The 27,210-nt window shown below is 38.7% G+C and overlaps 1 protein-coding gene across 5 annotated transcripts in view; it reads right to left on the reverse strand.

Moving 5' to 3' along the window:
• Window positions 1-27,210, reverse strand: part of MYBPC1 (myosin binding protein C1) — a 69,267-nt gene that overhangs the window by 10,726 nt on the left and 31,331 nt on the right. For 2 of the 5 annotated variants that reach the window (XM_023937117.2, XM_023937094.2), the window contains exons 7-28: window positions 25,890-25,994; window positions 25,208-25,356; window positions 24,732-24,849; window positions 23,891-23,942; window positions 22,225-22,281; window positions 18,508-18,674; window positions 17,382-17,514; window positions 15,759-15,883; window positions 14,946-15,051; window positions 14,487-14,653; window positions 13,704-13,866; window positions 12,856-12,962; window positions 11,677-11,810; window positions 10,317-10,473; window positions 9,691-9,795; window positions 8,828-9,016; window positions 8,075-8,209; window positions 4,518-4,586; window positions 3,239-3,406; window positions 2,653-2,741; window positions 1,076-1,271; window positions 324-463 (exon numbers count right to left, since the gene is read on the reverse strand). In XM_023937117.2, the coding sequence (XP_023792885.2) occupies window positions 324-463; window positions 1,076-1,271; window positions 2,653-2,741; window positions 3,239-3,406; window positions 4,518-4,586; window positions 8,075-8,209; window positions 8,828-9,016; window positions 9,691-9,795; window positions 10,317-10,473; window positions 11,677-11,810; window positions 12,856-12,962; window positions 13,704-13,866; window positions 14,487-14,653; window positions 14,946-15,051; window positions 15,759-15,883; window positions 17,382-17,514; window positions 18,508-18,674; window positions 22,225-22,281; window positions 23,891-23,942; window positions 24,732-24,849; window positions 25,208-25,356; window positions 25,890-25,994 (2,831 nt within the window). Of the gene's footprint in view, window positions 1-323; window positions 464-1,075; window positions 1,272-2,652; window positions 2,742-3,238; window positions 3,407-4,517; window positions 4,587-7,921; window positions 8,003-8,074; window positions 8,210-8,827; window positions 9,017-9,690; window positions 9,796-10,316; window positions 10,474-11,676; window positions 11,811-12,855; window positions 12,963-13,703; window positions 13,867-14,486; window positions 14,654-14,945; window positions 15,052-15,758; window positions 15,884-17,381; window positions 17,515-18,507; window positions 18,675-22,224; window positions 22,282-23,890; window positions 23,943-24,731; window positions 24,850-25,207; window positions 25,357-25,889; window positions 25,995-27,210 lie in introns of all 5 variants that reach the window. The other 3 variants (XM_086884734.1, XM_023937109.2, XM_023937132.2) reach the window with 2 other exon arrangements.

Here is a 27,210-nt window from a genome sequence, read left to right on the forward strand (position 1 = left end):
TACTGAATTCAGAATTAATGTTTTAAGGTTTTATTTTCTCTCCTGAGGCAAAGGAAAAATGCAGAATTATTTATCTCAAATCCACCTATCCTTTCCTTTTTTAGTCCTCCTCTTTGGAACAATTTGAAAATATTTCCATTTCTAGGCTTTAGTTATAGTGAAGAGATTTTTAGAGCTTTTAGAGAGTCCTTTAGAGATTTTTTTGAATGCTGATAAATCAGTGCTTTGTCCACCTACACTATTTTAAGCATGTAATGCTTTTTGTTTTTGAAAGGGAGAATTCATGAGTACACCCAGCTTTTAAGTATCTCTTTATTACTTACCATACTCTTCTTATCTGCTTTTTGAATAGTGTACCCAGTAATGGCAGCATTGCCATCATCTTTTGGTGGCTTCCATGATAAATTTACATTCTCTCCCCAGACATCCTCAATAGTTACAACCTCTGGTGGGCCTGGGCGATCTGTAACGAAAATATGACATATTCTACAGTTTGCCTTCTCTGTCTTTTTCCCACACACATCTTCCAATTAGTTTGATTTCTCTCTCTTTCTTACAAAAAAAAAACAAACATAAAAGTCAAAAGAAAGATATAGTTGCAAAATAAAACTTTCCAAAGTGAAGGCATGTCAGAATTGCAATAAATTTAATAGTTAAAGTTGTGCTGCCGGTTTTGTAAAGGAATTTGTTTCCTTAATTATGTAAAGGAATAAATTGTAAAAAGTAAATTTATTTTGTTGCCTGTCTTTCCTACCGTCATATATTTTCAGCAATTAGGATTTCTTCCACACTGCATTTGTGACAAACTTACTATGGATTTGCTACTATTTCTGTCTATGGGTACCACTCCAAAGGAAAAATCTTGCATCCTGGGTAGACCATAACATGAGGTGCTTAGCAGAGAAAAACAGAGACTGACATTCCAACAATGCTACGGTGTCCAGAGGTTTCCTGAGGGAAATCTACAGCCAAGTGATTGGGCATGAAGAGATACCACTGCCAAGAAAGATGTTAGGATTCCCATTTTCCTGTGGCCTTGGAGCAGTGGGATTTATTTCCCTTTCTCCAGACATACCAACGATCTGAATATCTATTGTAGCTTTGTCCACCAGGTTCTCCACCTCCACTTTCATGTCGTACTCCCCGGAGTGCCCCCGTTCTGCCTTTCGGATGAAGATGATGGTGTCGTTCTCCGTGTTGCGGATGTTGATGTCGTTCTTGTCGATCGGAGAACCGTTTTTCTCCCACGATACTTTTGCTCTTGGTTTTCCCTGCAAGGAGCCAGGAAACAATTTTTGTATGATTTTTTTGGAGAGAAAAGGGAAGAGAAGGAAAGAGGCTTATTTCCCGTTTTTCCCAAACAGGAAATAAAAACTGTACTGAAAGAAACAGAATTATTTTTAAAATTATACACCATTTAGACATGCAATCATACCAATTTACCTAAAATAGAATTTTCTTTCCTTTCCTTTTTTTTTTTTTTGCCCTGGAGACTGAAAATATTTGCAATTTCTGGCTATATTGGACAATTGTCTTTCTGGCTAAACCTGACAAATAATTTCCAGTTTTCTGAAAGGGAGAAAAAATAACCCAGAGAAAATATAGATCAAAATATTTCGCTCTCTGGAAATGCTTACATTTTCTACACTGCCAGTGAGAGAGGAAAAGTAATAGATTCAGCCTCCAGGGATCCTAAACTCTCTTCTTTCATTGCAAAAGAAGTTGTAATAGCTGTTAGGAAGGCTGCATTGATCTCTTTTGTGTGTCATGTTTTGTGTCTAAGTGCCCAATATAGGTACTTAAAATATAGTGAATTTCACCTGCTTTGCAGTGGGATTTGCCATCCCCATGCAAACAGTTTGCAGATACTGTCTGAAAAGGGTAATCTCACACCATTTTGAACACCCTATCTTAGAGAATAACCATACAATATTTAATGAAATATTGAATTAATGAATTTCTCAAGAGAAATATATCTTGCAGTGTATTGCTGATCAAGCTTTTATGAGGCTTTTAACAGCCTCTGTGGAGCTGAGTTATGCCCACCCAGTATCATAAAATGTGCAGACATGAAATAGGAATGAATTCTGACATAATTCTTTTATTCAGAATTAGGACCCCACAAGGAGAGAGGCAGGTGCTGTTTAAAAGGTATGGGAATGAAGGTTAACACGATACGGTGGGAAAACATGTTACGTATTTTAGAAATAGTCATATTACAGCTGTGATCTCAAGGATTTAACATTGCAGTCTGCCCACTCTTCCACTCACTTTTCCCCTCTCATGACAAGGAAGTTATTAAATGCTACTGTTCTGCTCTTACTAACTACATTTATCTGCTTCCAGTGCAATCCCTTTGCATTGTGCTACAATTATCTCACATGCAATGTCTACTGTGAGGTTTTCTAAGCGTCCTTTGGATGACAGATGACCGATCAGTCCATCTGAGCAAATTACCCAATTCATTACTTGGCAGAACATCATTTGTTTGAGATGTCAAACCGAAAACTTTCAAGCACTTCTGTACTTCAGAGTGCTTCCACGTGTGCTTAGTTAGCTCACTGGCCAAAGTTACAGAGAAATGAGTTAAAAAGCATCAGTATCAAAAAAAAAGTCAGAAAGAATTTTTCTGTCAGTGTTTTTAGTTCTTACCTGGAAAGGAATAACAAGATTCACAGTTTCTCCAACTCTTCGAGTATAAGTTTGTTTTAAGTGTCTTGGTAGACGAATCTTTGGAGGTTCTGAATAAAACAAAACCTTGTGTTAAGCACTTATCTTCCTTTCTAACCAAGGCAGCACTGGTGTGCATCAGTATAAAAAGGATACAGTGTGGTCTAAAATTCCCAGAAGTAACTAATGAGTGAGGTGTCTTAAATTTCTTGGTCCCCCAGCGTTGCATTCAAGACACCATTAGCTTTTGTAACACCAAATGCTGCAATGGTAGGACTAGGTGGAAAGTTTAGAGCAACTTAAAAAAAGCACCATCAAGTTCAAGTTCTGTGGAAAAAAAAGCCCTGAAAAATCGAGAAATAGTCTCAGAAATTAAACATTTAAAACTTATAAAAAATTATGAATTTTTTTAAAGATGGTTTCATGATTTCTAGCCACTACACGATGGCTTTGTAGGGCCGTATCTCCAATTACCAATAACAAATTAAGTATTAGCTTTAAAAAAACCCCAGGTATTAGTATGGCAACAGAGTGTATTTGTGGGTGAGCGTAGGCAGCAGGATCTTACCTATCACTTCCTTGACTAGAATAGGCTGTGGGTGGTACTTGGGCTCACTTTCACCAGCAGCATTCACAGCTTTTACTCTCACAAGGATTTTCGAGCCAGTTGGAAGGCCATTGATGGTAAACTTTGTTTTGTCTGTCAGCTCTGGGTTAGCCACGATCCATTCATCGGCTGGTTTAGGGAAGTGAGGGAAGGAGGACAAATCCAAAGAATAGGAAATTATAAATACATCCACAGCAAAGATGAGGAAAATTACAGAACAGTAATAGATTTGTAAGATTTTAATAAATAATTCTATTTTGTTTTTCTAATTATGTTGGAATGCAATATAGATTCACTTTCATATGTAGGAAGAATGCTTACAACCCTGAAGGGTTTCTGCTGATTACGTATTTTTATATTTATATATTTATATAGCTTTATATAATTATACAAATATTATTAGAATATGTCTATAATTTAGATGTACCAGAGGAAAAAAATGGTTAGGTTTTTTAATTCAGCTAGAATAAAAGAAGGGGGACAAAGAATATATTTCTGAAAGCACTCATCATTGCTTTAACAGCTTCCTTGGAGAGAAATGGGTTTTGCAATTAATTTCAACCAGTGATGAGTTCCCTTAAAAGTATAACTGAGAAATAAGAGAAACACAGAATATTTACACATTGCAATGAAATGCCATCTCTCCTCATGCCTTTAAAAAAAAGGAAGGCTGTGTCAGAATTATTCACCTAATTACACCATTCTCGGATTTTAATCCTACCCCCAGGCGGTCGCACAAAACTCATAGAGTGATCATAAGAGTACAGTCTTTCAGAATAACTTCAGATAAAAACCACCCTTTCTTATCCACCCTGTCCTCCCAGCATAGACTGCCCTAACACTGCTGGCAGCTGGGCACTGGAGCCAGATTTATGAATTATGAACTAGCAAGTCAGGATCTTCCCACATCATGGAAAGCTAGCACTATAAAATGGGCACAGAAGACAAGAGAATGGTAATGAACTGGAGAGCCCTGCAGACCTAGAGCATAGTGCTGTGGTACATTTTCATAACTGAGAGTCTTGCTTTTAGGAATTAAGTTTTCCTTCAAGCTTCTAGCAGAAAAGGATTTCTATCAGTAACTGTTTCCCAAGTATCTTCCCCTCCCCTTACACCTGTATTACAGAAAATTCTGTAGACTGTTGCCACTAAAATTTGCTATCAGGAATTTATCTTTACTTTTATGGAAAGAGTTTTTCTTTCATTAAAGAAGACTTATATCCTTTGTGGAATACTGTACCTTCCAGGTTAAAAGGTGGCTCCCCCAATTCCTCAGACAGATCTGTCGATAAACCTTGAGAGAATCCATCTTTAAAATTAATCAGAGACACCCACTTTCACACAGATGGAGCATTTTGTCAGTGGTTAGCAATTCCTGTTAGTAAGTATGCAAAGATAGATGCTGGGCTTTACAGATTTAGAGAACCCATATTTAGGGAGACTGCGGGGAGAAAAGAGACGGAAAGAGGGCATCTAGATCACAGAACAGTTTTATGGGATGCCCACAGGAAAGCTAAAGGATGAAAGAAGAGGATATAAAGTCATATGAGTTTTTTGGGCCCCAGAATAGCCCTAGAAATATGAAAAGAAAGAGACAAAAGGAACATTTGGAAGAGAGGAATGAAACGAAATGATGATGAGAGAAAGTGTAGAAGGAGAAGAAAACACATCATAGAAGAGATAAAAAATTCAGAGATACATTCTGAGTAAGAGAGACAGAAAAAAGAAGTCTTGGAAAAAAACTTGGAGATAACAGAGGAAGAGAACACATTTAGCTGAAGGTAACATAGATAGAAGATTAAAGACCAGACCCATGGATGATGACAGATATGATGTAAACCCTAAGGCTTTATTTCCTGGACAAATTTATGACTGCCTTGGATTTCCTGTAATCCTGGAGCTGGCTATTTTTGGGATTATAAAAATGCTGTTCTAGTATCTTTGCATGGTCCTGGATGAGTACACTGGCAAAGATCTCACCCAACAGAGACTCTCTGAAGTACTTATTTACTGGCTATAAAAACAGATCATCTGCAGGTAGCAGCCTGTTACAAGCAGATCAACATATTGTCATGGGGAACGCTCAGGCTGTGCTCCCCAGGCTGCCCTAAAAATGCCCCACAAGAACTGGTCAGCAGCACACTTCACTAGGGACTCAGTGTCAACAGGATTTGGTCTACTCCACATCTCCACAGCAAGAGGGCCAAGGCTGGGTATTGTAAACTAGGTCTGGGGAATTCTCTGTCTCTCTCCCTGTATATATGTATTCTATATTCATGTTATTATATTATTATTCATGTTACACCTATGCAATGCTGGATCAGCATACTCATGATGAGACTGCAGTTCAGTAACATGCATGGAGTGGCACATAGTTAAGGACTGCAAGAATCCACCACGTTGTTCAAGTTATGTGGTTCTGACTAAAGGGAAGTACCATTTTTGCAAAGCCAAACCAATGTTTATGATACATTATTCTTCTAAGTTATCCTTATATATATTTTTTGTCCTCCCACTGTCAGCTTGTGATTTCTCCTAATGATTGCTATATTGAGGAAGATTCGAAAAAGCCTTCTTGAAAACTACTTCAGTGACAGCAATGAAAGAATGGAGAGTGTAAATACAGAGGAGTTTACAAACAGATAACTAAGAGAAAAAAGCGGCAGAATGAATATAGACAGTCATAAAAAGTACCTTGAAATTAAAAAGTTATTAAACATTACAGAAAAAATTAGTTTGAGGCATAACAGGCACTGAAAGGGCTGAGAAAAAAGAGGCACTAAGATATTGCAAAAAGGAAAAAAACAACAGAACAGAGAAAAAAAGATGAATAATCCAACAACATGACTTTTAAAACTGGTATTTTAAAATTGGCATTTTAAAATTGGCATTTTCTACTTATCTTGCCTCTTCCTAAGCATTTTCGTAACATATATACATAATGTCAATTGTGTATATATAGATGTATATGCATATATAGGAGGCATATATAGATATACATAAACACTCAAAACTATGTAAAATACATTGTACCCATTGTATTTTAACTGAGGTGGGTAACAGTAAAATGACAGACTTGGCTGCCATTTTGTTGTATCTTCATATGTTTTAAACCTATCTGGAAAAAAAAAAATAGTAAAGAATTTGTTCCATTTAACAGGTATACAGTGTTCTTCTGTCTAACAGCCCTTTAAAGACAGATTTGGAAGATTCCTTTTTAAAGCCATACTTTGAATTAACCTGTCTGTATTTCTCATTCTCTATCATCACCTATTTTGGATATCGCATATTGTAATGTCAAGCACTTTTAGCTTTTCCCTGCCATTCTACCCAAGGTTAAACAGAGCATAATATACAGCATACACTGAAGTCCTCACATTGGCAGGCCCTTTAATATTCCCCTACACCTGGCCTGTGCATTGAAGCAAAATAAGAACACTGTGTCTTGATGGAAGACTGCATGCTTACTCATTCTGAGCTGTTCCCGCAGCTCCCTCCCAATAGACAAGGAAAACCCTTCCTACCATTCCAGCTGTGTCTGCCTTCAGGTACTCTTCTCCAGGTCTCTGAGCTTCTTGCAGTCCTGCTCCTTAAAGATATTCATCTCAATACTACAAGATGCTGAGTGCTCCTGAGAAAAGCCAGTGGTTCTTCCTCACACCCTCTCCCACTGGCCTGAGAGAGCTGAGTGTACCCTGATGCCGTGGCACCTCACCACATTTATGACCTACTGTTTCCCTGGATTGTCTGAATATGAAATGTGACAGCATGAATGACAGGTCCTGTCCTCTACCTTTTGTCTCCGGGCTATGGACTGCATTTCATTGGAATAAATGCCTTTACAGGAGAAAGGTGTTCAACCCATCACTTGATTTACAGCACAGTTAAGAGCAACAGCAGTGGAGCTGAAGATAACTGTGTTCCCTTCATCCACATCCACAACATTGCTGCAGCTGATGTTGTTGGTCTACAGAGGCTGGGTATTGCACATACCACTCCAGGCTGTTTGATACTTACCCAGATGCTGGTGCATTTTACTTTTTGAAAATATGCTTCATTTGATACCATTTCCAAAGAGAATCTGCTGGAAAAACTGTTTCTGCTGCTTGATCACCAAAGACTCTTAGTTGTAAAATATAATTTATATTTCCCTGTTCCTTCTTATTTTACTCTCAAAACTTCTTCCTCCTGTTCTTATATATTTTTGTCTTAGATAGACATAGTTAAAGATCCCAAAACTACACTGAAATGTTGGAGAAATTAAATATCCAGACATGGGCTTTGCATGCCTAGATGACTTCTACAGGAACTATTGGAGAGGTTGTTCTCAGTGTTGGCTGCCAGCACTCGAACTAGCAGGTTTGTAATATATCAACATAGGGATTGCCCCACTGAGGACCTCCTGTCCCTAAAACCCATCCAACCTGAACATATTTTGAGCCACACTTGTAGCCATTCATTATTTCCTACACCTTTATCCACCAATGAACTTTACTGCTCTGACTCATTCAGCATCTGAAAGAGGATAGTTACTAGCACAGTGCTTGGTACACTACAACAGATTATATGGATTTTGATTTGTGTTTCAAATCACGTGTAAGATATGTTGAACCACACTCAGTGGGTGGCATCTGGAATACAAACCAAAGGAAGCCTGAACAAAACCCTGCTCCTTGGGGTTTTCTGCCTGATTAGTCTCTGCCTGACAGCCAGAACACCTGATACCTGTAGAGAAAAAATGGAGAAAGTCTCACCCACTTTCACTGTGAGTCAGCTACCCCAGGCATTCTCACTTACTTCCTTCAAAGCAGTATTCCACCACGTAGCCATCCAGCCCTGCTGCCCCAATCTGGTCTGGTGGCCTCCACTTCATTGTCACCGACGTGTCGGTCACGCTGTCCACTGCCAGCAGAGTTGGGGGGCTGGTGACAGCTGAAGCAAGCAGGGAGAAGGCAGAACACTGTGTTACAACTGAAGGTTTATGGTCTGTGTTCCTCTAGTTTAGTACCACTGGTGACAGGCTATCCTGCCTACCAGGATGACTTTCCATCGCCCCTGGCACGTCTTTCCCGCTTAGGACCACACTAGGAGAAAGCAGCTACCTCATCCCATATCTGCTCACAGCCTGAGCCAGAGATAAATTCCTGCTGCTGAGAAGGACAAGCAGCTGTGGCTGGTGGAGCAGAGAAGCTGGGAGCAGTGTATTCTACCTCAGCAGGTATGTTCTGGTAAGAAGGGAGCATGCTGGAGCTGTAACAGCCCCCTCCTTCCTCCTCCTCTGCATTCTGGGGGTACTGCTGAGCAAGGGGGGAACCTTTGCTGATCTGAAGAACAAGACACCTGTCTTTTACAGGGACCTGTGGTTGTCAAAGTAGTTTAAAAATCTGTTTCTTTATATGAAAAGGCCACTGAGTTAGCCTGTCACTATGTGGATGGCAAAGCCTTCTAGCTGTCACACTAATATAAAATTTATACAATTAGATGATTATAACAACATATTAATGGTTATTTTCTAAATGCATACATATCTCTGTGCTCTTGGTTACTTACCTAAAGGAACAAAGGACTTGGAAGGCATACTTGGCTTGGACATGCCAATGGCATTGACAGCAAACACACGAACCTCATAAGCAACACCTTCAATCATTTTCTTTGGCTCAAAAGTTGTTTCCTTACACAGTTCAAAATTCAGCCTCATCCACCTGGAGCTCTGTTTCTTTTTCCTCTCAATGAAGTATCCTTTTGACCAGAAAAGATTTTATTATAGTAAGTGATAGGATAAAGATCAGTAATAAAGGGTCTATTTTTTGACTGCCCAATGACATTTTTTTATCATGGATACGCTTCAATGTCCCCTTCTATCTTCAGAGTGATTTAGGGATAATTTTCCCTATTGCAAGCTATCTGGTAGTCATCTGTTTTGTTTTCACAGCTTTTTTTTGGACTTAGAAGACTGCTGTGCTTAGTTCAGAGTGAAAAGGGTCTGGTTCTACTGACCTCTGGGCCCCTCTAACTTTCATCTTGGTTCAGTGTATTAAAACAGCTTCCTCAGTAAATTGTTTATGAAATTCCTTTTAACATTCAAACAGGCTGGTAAAAGTTCAAAGTTCTGTTTTATAAGAGGTTGTCTTTCAAGCAGGGGGATTGATACTGTGATAACATGCAGAGTAGCAAATCTCAAAGCATTAGAAAAACAAGTATCTGGTGAAGTCAAAGAGTAGGTAGAACATTCTAGCTACTGGATATTCCCAGTGCCACTTTGCAGGGCCTAAACTCAGATCCTGTTGCATCCACTATTTGGCATTTGCTTCTTTTGTCTATATTAGAGAGTCACCACCAAAAAAAAAAAAAAAAACCCAAAACAAACAAAAAAAAAAAAAAAAACAAAAAAAAAAGAAAAGCAAATTATGTACCTAAAATGGGTGATCCACCATCATTTGCTGGAGGTTCCCAGGTCATAATACACCAATCTTCACCCACCTCAGTCACATTTGGTGCCTGAGGAGGATCAGGGACATCTGTTGTAAACAAAGTAAATATTTTTTTTTAAAATATTTCTTATTTTTACATAGGTTGAAATTAAAAATGTCAAATAAAAAACAAATCTAAATAGTTTTTGAGGTGCAACAGGAATTCCTAATGAGGAGAGAGAGAGAAAAATAAAGTTAGTGGATCCTGGAGGTGGTTAGGAATGGATGAATGCCAAGTTCCTCTGCAGGGTCGAGACACTTGAGAGGCTCTGGAGGGCATGTGCTAAGACAGAGCCCACAGCCACAGGGAGAGTGGAGAACCAGGAGTGATAAGGGCAGCCTCAGGCAACCAGAGAAGTCTGGCCCCTGGCAGCAGTGATAATTAACTCCTACTTAAACCCCATCCAAGCTCCCACTCCCTTCAGTAACACCCAGCCTTAGTGCCCTTGCACTAAGGGATCTCCATCCCACGCCTGGCAATGGGGACAAGTAGGAAAAAGAGGAGTTTCCTGGGACTCTGCCACAGTGATAAAAGACATGGCTCATGAGCACTGTTTCACACAACTTACCAACCACTTTAATGTTGATTAGAGCTGTGTCCTCTCCAGCCTCATTCTTTAAAGTGATTCTGAAAGCACCTGAATCGTCCCTCTCGGCTGCATCAATGACCAGGCAGCTGCTGTCTGGGTATGTTTCTGCCCGTATTCTCCCACTATCTGTGACCATCTAGGAACCACAGTGAGCAGAGGGAAAAGTTACACTTTCTGTATTTGAGAATCAAAATACTCAAAAATCAAAATCCAAAAGTAGTAGAGGTCACTTCAATGAAAACGTTAAAGAAACTGTTAGAAAAATCCCACCAAATCTCAGCATTTTAGTCACCTACTGATGAGAAAAATGACAAAATAACTAAAATAAATTAAATATGGTAACAGTTTACTACTCAGTTGAGCCATTGCATCACAAAGGATGAGGCACAAGGCTTCTCCTGTGAGCAAGAACACACTTTTGTCAATACCACATGTCATTAATTTGATGGAAAAACAATAGGTGATTCTTCCAAGAGTCAGATCAAAAGTAGGTCATTCACTTTAAAGGTCAGAATGACTGTAATTGTCAGTAGTTTCTCCTCACAGATTTCAAATGCTGTCACATATTTTGGAGAAGGAGCTCTCCTGGGATAATTCCCTGCTTGAACAGGACAACAGTGGTGACACTACAATTAATATTTTAAAAATACTGACCACACATTTGACTAGATAGGTCTGATGGATGCAGCACTAGTAACATGTCCCAGCTTCCACATATCACAATGAAAATTTAAATGTGAAAAGTGACTCTTTTGGTATTTACATAGCCAGGGATTGATCTAAGCAAAAGTTTTTCATTAAGACGCCAGCTGTAAGACCCAAATTGCCCAGCCTATTTTTTCATTTGAGACTTGAACTCCATTAAAATTTACCATTCATTTTCCAAAACCAGACTATATCATGGCTTCCTGCCAAAACCTGGCAGCCATTCTGCTCATCACATATATAGAAGAAGTAGCCATTTGGTAAATTTTCATGACTTTTCTTCTGCATTCCATATGTCTTTCTCCTCTACTATTTTTTATAGTAAACCCATATTTTTTTTTTCTTATTAATTTCCTTAAAAAGACCCAAGAGATAAATAATAATAATAATAATAATAATAATAATAATAATAATAATAATAATAATAATAATAATAATAATAATAATAATAATAATATTATAATAATATTTATCTGTTTTTCTCTTCTTTTTTGTGCAAAGAGCATTTTTAAACACAGGGCATCTCCCCCTTATTTTCTGCCATTACAATCAATGTCTTCAAAAGGCTAAAGATTATTTTTGGAAGGAAAAGCCTCCTTGTTACACTGAAGAAACATCTACAATGACAATGTACCTTGTCCCCTCTACTCCAAAACACTTTTGGAGTTGGTTCACCAGTGATAGGGATCTCAAGTCGTAGTTTGTTTCCTGCCACTACTGTCACAGTGTTGTTTTCCCCAAGACCATCCAGGTGAAGTTTAGGAGGATCTGAAAAAGGAGAGAGATTGTCCAAGTTTGACATATAGCTGCTGCTCTGAGGGTTCAGTAACCTGGCACACGTCTGCAACACACAGAAACATGCTCTGTGTTTCATTTTCTCGGTATTTTTAAGCAACTGAATTTTGTTTTGAAGAAAACTTGTGAAGAAAAATCTATTTAAGAAAAGAGTTGCTTGATGAAAAAGAAATCATGGCACCATAGACATTTTGGAATAAAAAGACTATATGAAAAACCCCACAGCTGTTTCTCTGAGGCAGAATTATGTATATTCAGGTAACTTCTAAGAGTGTTTTCCGCTAAGTGGCTCTAGAGAATTTCAGTTGTGGGCCCTAGTACCACTTCCCTTTTCATTTTTCCTAAATCTCACCAATACTTTTTCTAATATAGATACCCCACATGTCTCCGGTTCAATTAAAAAACATGTTTTCTAAAACGTTGGTCATTTCTATTGCTCTGCTTTCCACTTCCAGGTGGCTGGTTGCAGTTGGAAGCTGGTGAGGTATTGCTTTGGGAAGAGGCAATGCTCTGTTTTATTTTTGTTTGAAGGACTGGGATCACTAAAAAGCCTTCTGCTTTGCTGAATGAATCAAAGCTGGGCAAAACAATTTCCCCATCTAGATAGCATTTAATGTTTTTTAGTGGATAGGTAAATATGTGCTTATTCTACTACTCTTATCAAACTAAATAATATTTTGCAATGTTAGGAAGCCTGTTCTTAAAGATAGCAGTGTATATCTGAGAAGTGGATAGAAACAGCAGGTGTTTTACACCAACTCTTCACAGTGGTTTAGGTTTAAGAACTCAGCCTCAAGAAGCCTCCCCCAGCTCACAAAGTATGAGCAGGTCCCGAGCACAGGCAGAGGACTGTCCCAGCAGCTCAACTGCACTTTTCCAAAGCTTCAGGTCTGTGTTCTCGGGCAGATTCTGTCTCAGAGGGTGCAAAGTGGTTGTAACCAGGGGTATTTCAGGCTGCTTTTAATTCCCAAAGGCCACAGAAAGATGTTCAGTACAGGTCATTGTGCAGTATACTTACCTACAATATGAACTTTGCATGGAATATTAATGTTGTAGGCATCTGGCACAAACATGTATTCACCCTCATCATCAACAGCAGAAACTGGTATAACAAATCTGTGAATTCTGTGAAAGAATTGAAAAAGAAATTAATGGAAACTATTTTTGAAGACTGCATGGAGATATAAAGAAAAATTTGTGAAAATTTTGTGTGTAACATTAGTGACTAAAATATACTTTGCTGGTTGCCCGGTGGTAATTTAGGTGATTAAATACTTTGTGCTTTGTACAAAATATTATTGAGACCACCGAATAATGTGACCAATTTTAATATTGGTTGTTTGAACATAGAACAAGAAAAATACAGGAGTGTAATCTCTTTTACACAGAGAATCTATGATGCTGCCATTCAATTGAAATTTGGTTGCTCAAGAAACAACCTGTAGGTGATCCCACTGTGGGAATATTCTGACTTTTGTTGCACCATCTTTGTGAGCTGATACAAACAGGAGCTATGAGAAAAAGAGGCATAGAAAGGAGAAAAAGAACTGTACATTTTTAATAGTGTTTAGCAATAATTTTATTTTTCTGCTTAATATCCCACACCAACAACAACAGCAATGGCAAGAAAAATCAGTAGCTTGAACTTAGGTGGATTGAGGATTTGATTATTGTCCTTCACAGCCAAAATACACAAGATTAAAGGAAGTAAGGAGTCATGGCTTTTAAAATGACAGAAACAAAAATGTCTTGAGGGACAGAGGTTATGTTTGATTAGCAGATAATTTTTAGTGAAGTAACCCACATACTGGCACATCTCCACAGTGTCATTCCACCTAAAGCCAAGTCAATACACAACAGGCTTACCTTCCTTTGTGGTAAAGCTTTACACGGTCACTAGCTTCAATCAGCTGCCCATTTTTGTACCATTTCCCTTCCACATTCTCAGATATCTCACACTTCAAGTGGATTTCCTGTCCCAGCCTCACAGTCTGGTCTTCTAGTGCAAGTGATATCTTCAGTGGTCTCACTTAGGAACACAGAAACAGATACATTAAAGAAAGACGATGGAGCTCAGTAGCCATGGGGGATAATTTCCCACTTGATAATAAAACAGCATGAATTGGCCAGGGTGACAATTTGTACAAAATAGCCAAGACCAGCGTGACTATTACAAATAAAAATGTACATTTATGCATAATACAAGATAACTTCAGAGGATAGATCAGATACATTTTGTTTAAAAACCCAAACATTTTCAAGAGATATTGCACACACAAAGCTGAGAGGGCTACACAGTCATGTGCTTGTGCCTAGGTTTGGCTTTCCTGTGAAAACCTGAAAGGACTGAAGAAAAGCAGATACTTCCCTTGAAAATTCACTTTGTTGATATTGTACCTTTGGATGAATCTCTTTGTTTTCCATCTTTATGGAGTGACAGGAAGTTAATAAGCAGAACTAGTTCATGGCCTGCTACTGGAAATATTGTCTAAAGGGAAGTCACTGTTCTGGAGATTCACAGCAAAAAAATTGGTAGGGAAGTTAAGTTTCCTTTCCAACCCCCAGGGAAAGGCAAGAAATTTGTTCATTTGTGCTGTATGCCAGCACACTGTGACATATGAACTTGAGAGCAAGGTGGATGATACTCACGGTCAACAGCAAGCTTGGCTTCTGATTGCCCTCCAGTTGTCATTACTGAGTAAGTTGCAGTGTCATTTTTGGCAGCTTCCTCTATGATCAAAGTGTGTTTTTTACCCTCAACCTTAATTCGATACCGAGATTTAGGATCGTTGGTAAGTTCTACGCCATTTCTAAACCTAATGGAAAACAAAGAATTTTTATTTTTTCCAAAGGAAGTCCTGTGCAAGTAAGACTTCCATAGACTGAAACTCCCAGAGAAGGATTTACAAGACTATAAGGCACTAGAAAAACTCATCCATGACTGTATTAGGATATTTTTGGTGTTACTACTTTATTGAATAAAGTTTAATTAAGATTTTCTTAACAATTTTCAGGTTTACTGGAGTGGGAAAAGCTGCCTGCATTTTTGCCCACAATTAAAATCTTCTGGATTTTATTTTCATGGGAGCAGTTCAAAGCGTGTCATACCATTTCACGTTTGCATCATCCTCAGACACTTCACAGCTCAGTTCTACTCGTTCACCAACATAGGTGCTGGTATCCTCCAGGCCTTTGGTCACCAAAATCGGGGGATCTTTGGAAAGAAAGAATTACAGATTGACAATCTGAGAGGGAAAACCAAGTGAAAGAGGTTTTCTAAATCATGCTGTAGAAGGGAATATTACTTTCGTATTCTAATATGAGTATCAGTGCAGCCTTTTCTGCCCTAAATCTGAAAATTTGTTGCTCTTTAGAATGCTAGTAGGAAATTTGCTCAATAAAAGTAACATTTCTTCATATTGATACCTGTTTTGCTTTGATAATCAACACCGTGGGAGAAAAGAGAGTGAAGATGTGGCCTCCCATTCATAACTGTTGATAGAGGTTTCCCTCAAACCAGTGCAAATGGAATGAAAACTGGCTTCTAGAAAGTCTGATCTGAGGGCACTTGGACAATATCAGAGTTCTCAGGTACCAAGTATTGTGCTGGGGAAGCCAGTGCTATGACACACAGGTCTCCAAAGTGGCTTAAAATTTTGAAGGGCACCACAACCTCACTAGATCCCAAAGCACAGTATCAAGTCAACTATACCCCCACTTCAGGGTTTTCACTAAGCTGCTAAATGCAGGATGAGGGAAAAAAAAATGGCCAGGGATCACAGAAATACCAAGTAATCCTAACAGCTGCTAATACAAATTCAAATATATACCAAACCAGATCCTCCCTGTTCATCTTTGTTTTAGCCAAAGAAGCCACATAAATTTAGGGCAGGTGAAACAGCATCAAGCTGACACAGTTACCTCTCACAAACAGTTCTGTGGAGCATTTCTCATCACCAGCTGTTACGTAATAGCGAGCATCGTCTGTCATCGTACAGTTATTGATGAATAAAATTCGCTGGTTTCCTTTGTGCTCAAAAATGTATCTGGACAAGAATGCAGCAAAGACACATTAGCACAACTTCTGGACCCCTTTTGTTTTATGTAGAAAGTGTTGTAGGGATTGTTAGAGGCAAAAAACTCCGGGGTTTACACAGTACTGGGAAAATCGTCATTGGAAGCAATTTCCAAGTTTCAACAGAGCTGTCATAGACTTCTAACAAAAAAAGAGCTGTGGTGTAGATTGACAATGAGTTGCTTCTGCCTTGTTCCAAGATCCCAGGTCTGGGTGATATGAAAAGAATAAATTAAAAAAAGAAAAAGAAGCTGGAGTCGAATGATGACAAGTAAAATGGAGTCTGAAACTCTAGATGAGTAAAGCTGAAAATAACCAGTAAGAGGACACCATCACTCATTCCAACATTTTTGTGAGGTGTAATAATAGCCAAAGTTAAGAAGTTGATATTATTGGTTGGCCAGATGGCACAAGATATCAGTAATGGGATATGGGGTTTTGGTAATGGGATATGGAGCCTTTCACCTTTGTGTCACCAGTTTAGATCTGCTCCAGGTTTGTAATGACCAAAGCTCGTTAGCATCTGACAGCTGCTCCAGCAGCCTGGTAGAAATGCACTGGACCCCTCAATCCAGCCTCTCCTGCTAGAGAGGAATCCATAGAGCTGCCTGCAATGCCAGATATAGAGGCTAAAGAAAAGGTACTCTATTATCCATTTTTTTGTCAATCATGAATTTTAACCAAAATCCTTTATCAATTTGAACAGAATGAAGGAAATCTGCCTCATTTCTGCAAGAGGCCTTTTGTTAATCACTGATTTTTTAAACTGGTCAGAAGAAAAATTTTCTAGGATTTTGTGCTGCTGAGAAACATTTGAGGTAACATTTTTAAGCACATCTTCCCCAGGTGTGTCTGACTGTGGAATGGGGTCTTCTGCACTGGAGTACAAGAGCTGGTTGTGCCCACAAGAAGGACTGGGCATTGCTCTACATGTGCTCAAATGTCTGCACCCGTGCTTCTTTTGGGAAAAGCCAGAGAATAAACCAATATGCAGGTACTCTAGACATGTTGTTCATGACTGGTGGTGAGGCTGTTGACTTCAGAGTGTTAGCAGAGTAGTGGAAGATGGGAAAAACCCTTTTCTCGGTTGGTTTATGAGCCAGGTGGGCAAGTGTATAATGTCAACATCTCTGCTCTTAGCACACAATTACTATAGAAAGATACAGACACAGGACCAAGGACAAGTGGTTTATATACTGGCAGTGCTTCCTGATTTTTGAAAAACTACTGAGTAGGTCATTGTGCTACTTTTTTTGAGAATCTCTAAGACTTTTGTCTTGAGACAAAGGAGACAACCTATATTCCATTTAGCCTACAGTGGACTTTTCTGGGTCGTGAGCATACACTCCACATCTAATGAAATTCAGAAATAAAATTGGTGCAACTTGAGCAAAGAGAGAAATCCATGCAGCACACTTGTCAAGGGAGTACATGTGTGTCAATTTTATTGCTTATATAAGATCACTTACTTTGCACTTGGTCGTATTTCTTGGCCATTTTTATACCACTTGAGTTCCACTGTTGGATCTGCCAGCTCCACCATGAACCTTACTTTACCTCCTTTGTCCACCTGGTATGCAGGATCAAGGCCTTTGGCAAAAGCTGTTGTGGAAGTCAAGTGTCAGTTTAACACGAGATCAGAAAACAAGAATATGGATTCTGAAATGACATTGCATAAATCTCATCAAAGCTGTCAGAATATTTACACACAAAGTTATGCGTATTCTCACACTGGTCTACATGGAATAATCTAGAAACATTAGAAGCACAGAGCTGTACAGATCTGGTTTTCCTGACCAACTTCTAGCTGGTATCTCTTCAGGGCTTTGCAGCACAAATAGGTGCATCAAATGAAACACATAAATAAAAATTAATGTGTAATACCATAACATACGTTACAAAGGAAGGTAATGGATGAGGAGAGAGGGTGTACCAGGCAGCTGGACTGCAACTGGATTTGAGGAGGACTTCACCTACATAGAAGGGATGCTTCCAGGAAACCAGTGGCACAGCAAATGCATATACTGCATTCTGTTCTGAAATGCTGTCCAGAAACAAGCAGATGTCACAAGAGTGTAATGGGCAGTGTGTTGTATTTATATGTATGTGCAAACATATTCTGTGGCATAGACATGTATTTTAAGGCCTGAATGTCCTCACCCAGTGCAGGGTGGAGGGTCTGTAGTACAGTTGGGATTTCTGTGCAATGGAGATTAAGTGCAAAATGAGATTATGAAGAGCAAACACTGCATGTGTTTGGAACGACCTCTGTTTAGAGCAGAAGATACTGATGGTAAGACAAGGTCTAATTTCTGAATTGTTTGATTAGGTAACACTTTTCCACACACCTGGGGGACATTGTTCCAGATGGAACCAGCGTTTGTCTGAAGGGGGAGGGGATGCTTTAGGTAAGCACTGAGTTGGATGAGGTGTTTACACTTCCACCATGGACCAAAGCTGCCTTCTGAATAACTCCTTGCTGGAATGAGCTGTGGTGTGAAAGTTCCCTTGTGTGGAAGTGAGGCACGTTTGGGTTTTCAAGGTGAACCGTTGTGTGTGACTAAGAAGCTCAGGAATATTCTAGCACAGCCATACCTGCACTCTTCTTCACCTCCCTGCGCATGCGCTTCAGCCGCTTCAACATCCCCCTCAGGTCGGTGATGCCGTACTGGAAAGCAATCTTCTCGTACTCGCTGGGATTTGCGTTCTTCAGGAGATCCCACACATCCACCTCAGGCTCTTCCTCTTGCTGTTTAACCTCCCTGATGTTAGCAAAACAAAATTATGGGAGAAGAGTTAGTGAGGCTTTATCACACCATGAAAGATAGGCGAAGCTGAATCACGGTGAGGCTAGAAATGCTTTGACCAAAATTTGAAGGCTGCCATAATATTTTTTTTATTTCACTCAGTATGAGTGGAGTAGCTCAGAATGATATTCACATCTTGCTTTACTCTTCTTCAAGGCAGAATTTGAATGCAAGTTTCAATTTGTCCTTTTCTGATACAATCAATTGTGAGAATTTTTATGTTACTTCAATGCTTAAAAAAAAATACAGTTTGAAAATGTAATAGTATAAAGTCTAATCTCACTTAAATCAGTTTTATCTGCTATAACTTGAGTGGAATCAATCACAATTTATGATGGCGCCACTGAATCTCATTTGTACATTTCAAAATTAAATAAAAATATTTTCAAGCCCTGAGTCCCTGTAACTGCTACTGGGGGTGGCTGACATTGGACATTGGAATACAGGGGAACCTGTGTCTGTTTATAGTTATACCAGTGCTTCTCAGCATTACTTAAAGTTGTCAAATGAATAGGAACTGGAGATTTCCACACCAGCTTAGACTTGAAGGATGGATCTGTTCGCTTCCATGTGTATCTCAGTCTTAAGAGCAGGAAATGTTTTCAGAGGCCTGTGTGAGGAATCACCTTTACAAAGAAGTTTCAATACTGTATTTATTATCTGTAACTCCAGGCTAAGACAACCGATAAAGAGAAGTATAATTATTTTCACAATGGCAGGCATTAAATGATAGAACAATGGAAGCATACTAAAAGAAATTATAATTTTTCAGATTGACAATTTAGCTCAAAAAAGTGAACTGCTAGAACAATATTGGAATTGAAGAAAAAATCTAAATTTCTCTTCCTGTAAATTATTTGGATCAGACCAGGATCGTTCCAATTTGATCTAGCTTGTCTAACAAAATCAGTACTTTTGAGAAATAAAAAAAAAATACCAAGCTTTGCAGCGAGGCACTGTTTAGAACTGAGCTTTATGGATTCTAAAAGAGGATTTTCTTTGACATGTACAGAAATAGCACTGAAGATCCCTGAAAATCTCTGCATGGTTGAACGAGGAAGCACAGAAACCACATTGCTGTTCAGTCCAGGATGTTTATTAAATTTTCAAAATGTGTCTGTTAATTTAAAAAGTAAGACAGGTTCTCCCTGAGTAGTCTTTCAAATACAATAATTCTGAGACAGCAGTGTAAGTTAGACAACCTCAGGTATGCAATTTTATATTTCATTTATTTATCTGTGCTCATGCCTTCCAGAGGGTGACTGCACAGTGAACGCTGCCACTTCTGTGAGATTCCTTCTGCATGGAGGCAGCTCGAGATCAGCCCTTCCAGTTAGAAACATGAAAAAGACCTGTAAAAGCTGAGACCCACCCCCATGGGGCAGCTCTGTCCTTTTCCAGGACTGGCTGCTCACCAGTGTCTGCCCATGCCAGAGATGGGCACTCTGTGGGAATCAAAACAGAGCTGCCCTTAAAACCAGGCAGCAGCCGGGAATGAGGATCCTGATTTTCAACCAGACTGAAAGACTCGATTCCAGGCTCATTTTCCTCTTGCATAACTGGAGAACAAATTTTGATGCTTAGAGCAAGCTAATTTTGGTCTGAGACCTCAGTAGTTTGAGCTGAGGCCAGAGGCCAAACAGAGCATAGTATTTCCTAAGCAGACTGACCTTGCCATGAAATCACTTTTATATCTCTTTGTGCAATTTTGTTAAAGATGTACTTAAAAAAAAAAAAAAAAGAAAGAAAGCCATCAAAGACCTAAATATTTGAGTGGTTTTTAGATCTTGTGCCTCTTGGAATTTCATGCTGCTACTGATCCACTGCACTGACAAAGCATATCCAGTCATGGTGTGGCTTACTGAGATAAGACTTGATATGTCTGCCTGCCAACCAGCAGAAAATTAGAAAATAGACAGTATATTGATTCTATGCATTTAGGTTTGTTTTGTTTGTTTTTTTTTAAAAAAAACCATGTTTCAAGTAGTATGAGCCAAAAAGGAAAAGTTCTAGGTCTTTCCTTGGTCATACAACCAAAAAATAAAAGAAAAAGAATGCACCTCCAACATTGCCTGTCATAAAAATTGAAATGAAACCATGGATTTGTCTTCATAATAATGGATGTTAATATCCACACACATGGATATTAATATCCACACTGTGGCTTAATTAACAATCTTATTAAATTAAGCTCAGAAATATGAGGTTGCATTTCAGGGCCTGAAGCATGGTGAACCAATTTGACCAAAGTCAAATAATGGTGTCTAAGAACTAAATATTTGCTTTATCCATTAAACACACAATAGGTATACCATGTTTATAAGGCTGTAGAGTATTTGTCTTACAAATCTTAAGAGTTAATTGTTAGTAAAGTGGTAATGTCTCTTAAATCACATTTATCTTTCCACAAAACCACCAAGAACTATCACATGCAATTCTCATGTTACTCCTGAAACACCACACAGGCAGTCATGAGAACTGGCAGGGCCAGTTTTATTAGTAGGGTGAAAGAACAAACTGAAGGTCCTAATTAGGGATGAGAAGATTGAAAAACCAAAGACCTGGTGGATGAGAACTGGTCCAAGTAATTCTTTGTCTACTTTCAGCTTCAGCTTTTCCTGTGTCCTTTAGTTGCTTAAACACTATCCTCACCCTCATAGCTGATGAGCCCATTGTGACCTTTTAATGTAATTAACACTGCTGATTTTCCTCTTTCAGAGTAAGTGGTAGATGAGATAAAGGATGTAATTCCTTTTCCAGTTCTCTGTGATCAGCTGCCATTGATTTCCATGGCATACAGAATTTCTCTTCTTGATTTTAAAAAATGATATATTGTTTTCATCTGGTGAAAGACTAAACTGGGTTTAAGATCTCAGATAACTAGAGACATAACTATCAGAACACCAGATTTTCAAGGCAAGTCAGAGAAACATGTGCCCCAGTTTTTCTCCATCAAAACATTTGAGTTAAATAGAACATTACTGAGCATTTGTGTGTACATATTAAAAAAAAAAAAGCTACAAAGAATTATACCAATATCTATGACTTGAAAACATGATACATGATTTTTTCATATAAGGATGCTTATAAAATCAAGTGAAGATGTACCCACAGAGATAAATTTAACCCTTTCAGTTTTTTTGCAGTTGCACCAGACTCAATTTTCTGTACTGCTCATCCCTGTGTAGGAAATTTGCCCCCCATCTGCCTTCCATGCAAGCACAAAATAAATAGCAAATGAACTAAACATTATTGGTCTCTTTAGTCTGAGGTTCATTTTTTTCCCCAGCGCACTCAAATCTGAGGTTTCTTTTCTGCACACTTAGAGGTAAAATTCACTGAACATTTGCATATTATACTACAAGAATAGTAACAGTTAGAAACATAAAAAAGTTGAAAGGTCACAAAATTCTTAAGGAGTTATTAATGCTACACCTGACTGTTTCTGTGTGCCAACCTAGAGGTTTGCAATCCACACCTGCTCACTGCATCACTTGGTTCTCACCTACGTTTCAGGAGACCACTAAAGTCAAGTTCTCCTGCATCCTCTTGTCCTTCACCGCTGTTATTAACAGAAAAAGATCAAATCTTTGTTTAATACAGGAAGACTTAGACAACACACATTGCAAACGCTCCACAGTTCTCATACACTCAACATTGTCCAGACACACAAACAATTGTATAAAATCAACACAAACTTGTATGCTTTTTCACACGGATTGTGTTTCTGTAGGCACTTGTGAAAAATAACACAAAGGTTTGTATTGCTGCTTCTTATACTTTGATGGCAAATTTTTGTAACTGAGTACATAAATTTGCCGAGGTTTGTGTTAGATTTCAGTAACACAAACAAATGGGAGCTAGACAACACAACCAGCTTTGTTTTTCATTTCCGTAGTGGACAAAACAAAGGGCTTGTGCTGATCTCTTTCTGTGAATACAAAACAAGGATTTGCATTGCTGGGTGATGCTTTTAACAATGCATAGCTCTGTCAAATACTGATTGAAAAGTACTTAACCTTAAAGATTTAACCTCTCTCTAAATGAAAGAAGAAAACAGTTATAAAAAAGAATAAAACAGTACATGGTCCTTTTTTACAGATAGAATCACAGTTCTATGAAGGTGCATTTCTTTCTATGATGTGATCTTTAGAAGAATTACCTTATCATAGAGCACATATAGACAAAAGAAATGCCCTAAATATTTTTAAAAAGGGTATCTTAACTGCAGTGAAGTCAATGTTTAATCAAGATTTTACATGTAAGATATTACTTAAAAAAACAGAAAATACTGAGATATCTTAATCTGCTTGGGCTGACCAATTATTTTTTTTATTTAATTTCTTATTTATTTTTTTTATGTAATTTTATTTTATTATTGGGCTGACTATTATTTTTAAAAATGTGCTGAAGAAGGAAATGCACCTTGAATGTAGTATCTTTTGTATTTATCATTAAATTAAAGCTCTCTAAATAAAAGCAGCTATTTCTCAATTAAAACTTTACTTGTAATTTTTAAAACTGCATTCATTATCTGTTTGCAAAATATTTTCATTCTATATATTTTTTATATATTTCATCACAAAAAGATGACACCTATATTGGTTAGAATTGCTACTTTATCAGAAAGGTAACAAACCTTAAGACACAATGCATTATCTTACATTCTGTACTATACTATTTGTTGCTTTCCCTTACTGATGGTATTTACTGTTTACTGTAAGGTAACAAAGCCAGATCCTGTCTTCTTGAAATCAGCGTGAATTTTCTCTCTACTTTTAATCAGTGCAGGATTGGGACCAGGAACTTTCATATCGTGGCTGACAGCTTTCAGGAAACATGCAGTAGAATATTTTAATGAATGAAAATATATTTTTAAAAGCCTCCAAAGAGACATATATTTAATTGACTTACATATTCAATCTTCCTTTAAATTAATGACACTTGTAATTTCACAGTAGGGGTATTTAATGTACTGTATGTACTGTATGTACTATCTATGTATTGTAACTATCTCATTCTATCTGCCAGAAATTACTCTAAATCCCACTTCTTTAATCTATATTTACAAAAACAGTTTTATAAAGTACTTGGTACAATTGTCTGACACAAGTTCTATGCATGCTACCAGTATCCATTACCGAGGAGCTTGATAGGATCACTGAAGTTACCTTCTTTTGAAAGCAGATCTGATGTCAATGGATGGAGCAGCTTGGGAAGATTCTATGAAATAATGGTAATACGGGAATTAAAAACATAATTGAAATGATTTATGTAATCAGTGTGATTTGGAACATGAAATTTGTTCAGTTTCCTGGTAAGTGACCCCCTTAGGCATTAGGTTCTGGTTTCTGCAAAGATGCTCAGTGCTAAGCATACCATTTCTCTGAAGTACTTTCTGTAGTTCTGAGAATGAAATCTGTTTCTCTGATGTTTCTCTCTATTCCCCTCCCAGCTTTATTTACAGGCTCTGGGCTTTTTGTCTTCGCACTTCCTATGCTTTCTTCCCTGCTGGCATCTCTCAGCATCAGAGGAAGGAGACAGAGACAGTCTCCTCCACAGCTACAGACTCACACTGATTTTTGGGGGAAGGTGGGATCCCCCTTGTGTGAATTACTCCTTTGGGACAGCCTGAATCAGATTAAAAGGTTCTGATCCACAGCCAGTGAATGGATGGAGCCAGGCTGACCCCCCGCCTTGCTGACCTCTAAGAACACACACAAAGCCCTGGGTTTTGTGTGCCAGAGCCCGATTTAAGTTCAATACTGGTTTTACCTGCCAGCTTTTCTAATTCTTGGATATACATCTCGCATGGAATCTATTCCAGTGTTCATTTAGACAATAAGTACATTCACAAGAAAATTCTCTGAGCTCTATGCTAAAATGTTCACTTCCAGCTTCATCTCATTTAAAGGGTCTGAACAAAATGAAGTATCATTTCAAATTAAAAAAAAAAAAAAAGAGAGAGAAAGAAATCCTTATAAATATTTACAGATACAAATGGAACCTTACCAGTGACTTCAAGGTCAAAAGAGCAGCTATCAAATTTGTCCTTATAAGATACTTCACAGCGATAGTTCCCTGCATAGTTTTCCTTAGCTTTGATGATCTGCATCTCAAATGTGTGAATCTAAAAATCAAGCACAGTTGTTTGTTAATGTGGGGGATGCATTGGCACAAAGCAGGAGTTAAAACATGAGTATTTCAGACATGCACTAGAAACAAAGAATAACTCAAATAATGAGCTCTGAAAAGAAACTGGAACTCAGAAATGGCATCAGAAAATTTTGATTTTCCCACCATTATTTGTCCTGGGCTGAGAGAGCAGAAAATCTGCTTCTGTAAAGGGTCAGAGATCATCCCTGCAATATGTGTGGGTAAGTCAGGGTTAGACTCCACTGCTCTTGGACTTCTACCTGTTGTCTTAAACTGATCTCTAGGCTCTCTTTGGAGCTTTGCCCCCATAAGAAGGAAAAGTAAAAACACACCTTAGTGTGGCGCTCAAAGGATTCCTTCAGCTGCAGGTGCTTCCCCGCTTTACTGGCCAGATCCATCCATTTCCCTTTAAACCACTTAACGTTTGGCTTTCGGAGAAGATCTTTGGCTTCTACTTTGGCTATAAATGTAATGTTCCCACCTGTCAGAAAGAGAAGAGAATGATGCAGCTGTTGAAGAACATGTGGTCAGTCAGTTGCATCTCTACAGGTTTATTTCACTTACACTCTATTCAGCCTCCCTGGGCTCTACCACAACCTTAAGAGTCAGAAGGAGTCACAGACTATGAAATACTGCAGTGGTGCAGAGGTTAATGATTTTGGGTCTGGAAGCCTTCTGCTGCTATCCTGAATAAGACCTTCTTGATGTTTCAATAACAGTACAGCCACCAGTATCACAATAACCAGCTTTCTTCTCCAGAAACTATACATCTTACCATTATGCTCAGTAAATTATTAGATTTTGAGCTTGTCTTGAGTTAAACAATTGGGTTTTGAGTCTCTCCATACATCCCTTTTGCCTTCAGATCCTGTCTTCCTGTTCATGTCCAGATAAAACCAGAGGCAGTATTTGCAGCTGAGGGCAGAACCTGAATGCTACAGAATGTGCACACACCATTCCCAGCTCAGCCTCTGCCTCTGGGAGTGGCTTTTGGTTTCATTTGTAGGCACTCACCAACACTCACTGTCCCACTCTGTGGTTTCTCGACGAATAAAGTGGATCTTTGGGAGTCATCGCGTTTTTCTGACTCTTCTGGAGCTCCTTCTCCAAGAGACCATACTGAGATGCAGAGAGAGGGGGAAACATCAGTCATCTGAGGGTGTTTTACTCCCTCCAAAGTACACTTACCTGAACTTCCTAAACTCTCTAGCCCTAGCACCTTTCTCTTCAGATGTCCTGTAAGCTTTTGTTCACACTGACATCCACTGCTTGGCTGTCACATTGTTTACAGCTCCTGCAAGAGCTCTACCTCTGTGGTGACAGAAAATGGAACTATCAGGGAGGAGGACAGGGTATCCTGATCAGCCAGGATGGGCACTGAGCAACTCGAATGGCACCAGCATTCAACCATGAGTGCTTTACAGAGGCGATGCACAAAGGTCAGCTCTTTGTTTTTCAGAAGAGATGGAGGTTCTGAAAACACAAACAGCCAGAAGCACAAAAATCCCCACATTTGATTCACTCTTTCAGTAGATCTCTCTCAACCCAAACTAAGTCCATTGTACAAGCTGGTTCCTCCTCCATGTCTGCAAAGTAGGGTAGGGATGAAGTGCAGTTCTGAGCTTTCTTCTCTGCCATGACAGAAGCAGAGAATTTGGGGATTGTTCAATAGAATTTGACCTATTCGAATAGAATAGAATTTGGGTATCCTGCCATGTGAATTTTATGTGATATTTTATGGAAAAAAGTAGTTTGTCAGATGGAAAAGATTGTGCCATATGCTCAGACACAGCAGCTTCTCTTCTGGAAGCTGGGACTTTGGAACTGAAAAGGAACAGCAGTACTGAGAGAAGCAGCAAATGAGTGGTGTCCCCAGGGCAGAGCACTGTACCAGGATAGCTCTGTGTTTCTGGTCTTCCTGTTTATCTGGACAGCTCTGGCTTTGTGCTATGCCATTACATCTTGGGTAAATCCATGGTCAAAACACATTCCTAGCAGAAAGTGCAAGGAGAGCGAGGCAGTGAATGCCTGTCTGTTTTCAGCTCACTTTCTGCAGAGAGGCAAAGCACGTGTCTCGTATTCCAACCTGCAGTCCAAAATGCCACCTCTCTGTTTTTTGAGGAGTTATTGCCAGTACATAAGGGAAACTAATTAAAGTTGGAGGTCAGAATAGTCTTTCTGATATGTAGTGATTACTGCTGTGGGAATCTTTTCAACTCATGAAAATTTCTACCACCTACAAATGCAACACAGCTCATGGCAACCATGGGAAAATGCAAACAAATTGGTTTTATTATCCTAAAGCCTATTATGAATTTTAAAAAGGTATCAAAAT

The sequence above is a fragment of the Cyanistes caeruleus genome, chromosome 4 (assembly GCF_971803275.1).
Source record: "Cyanistes caeruleus chromosome 4, bCyaCae1.hap1.1, whole genome shotgun sequence".
Classification (NCBI taxonomy): Eukaryota; Metazoa; Chordata; class Aves; order Passeriformes; family Paridae; genus Cyanistes; species Cyanistes caeruleus.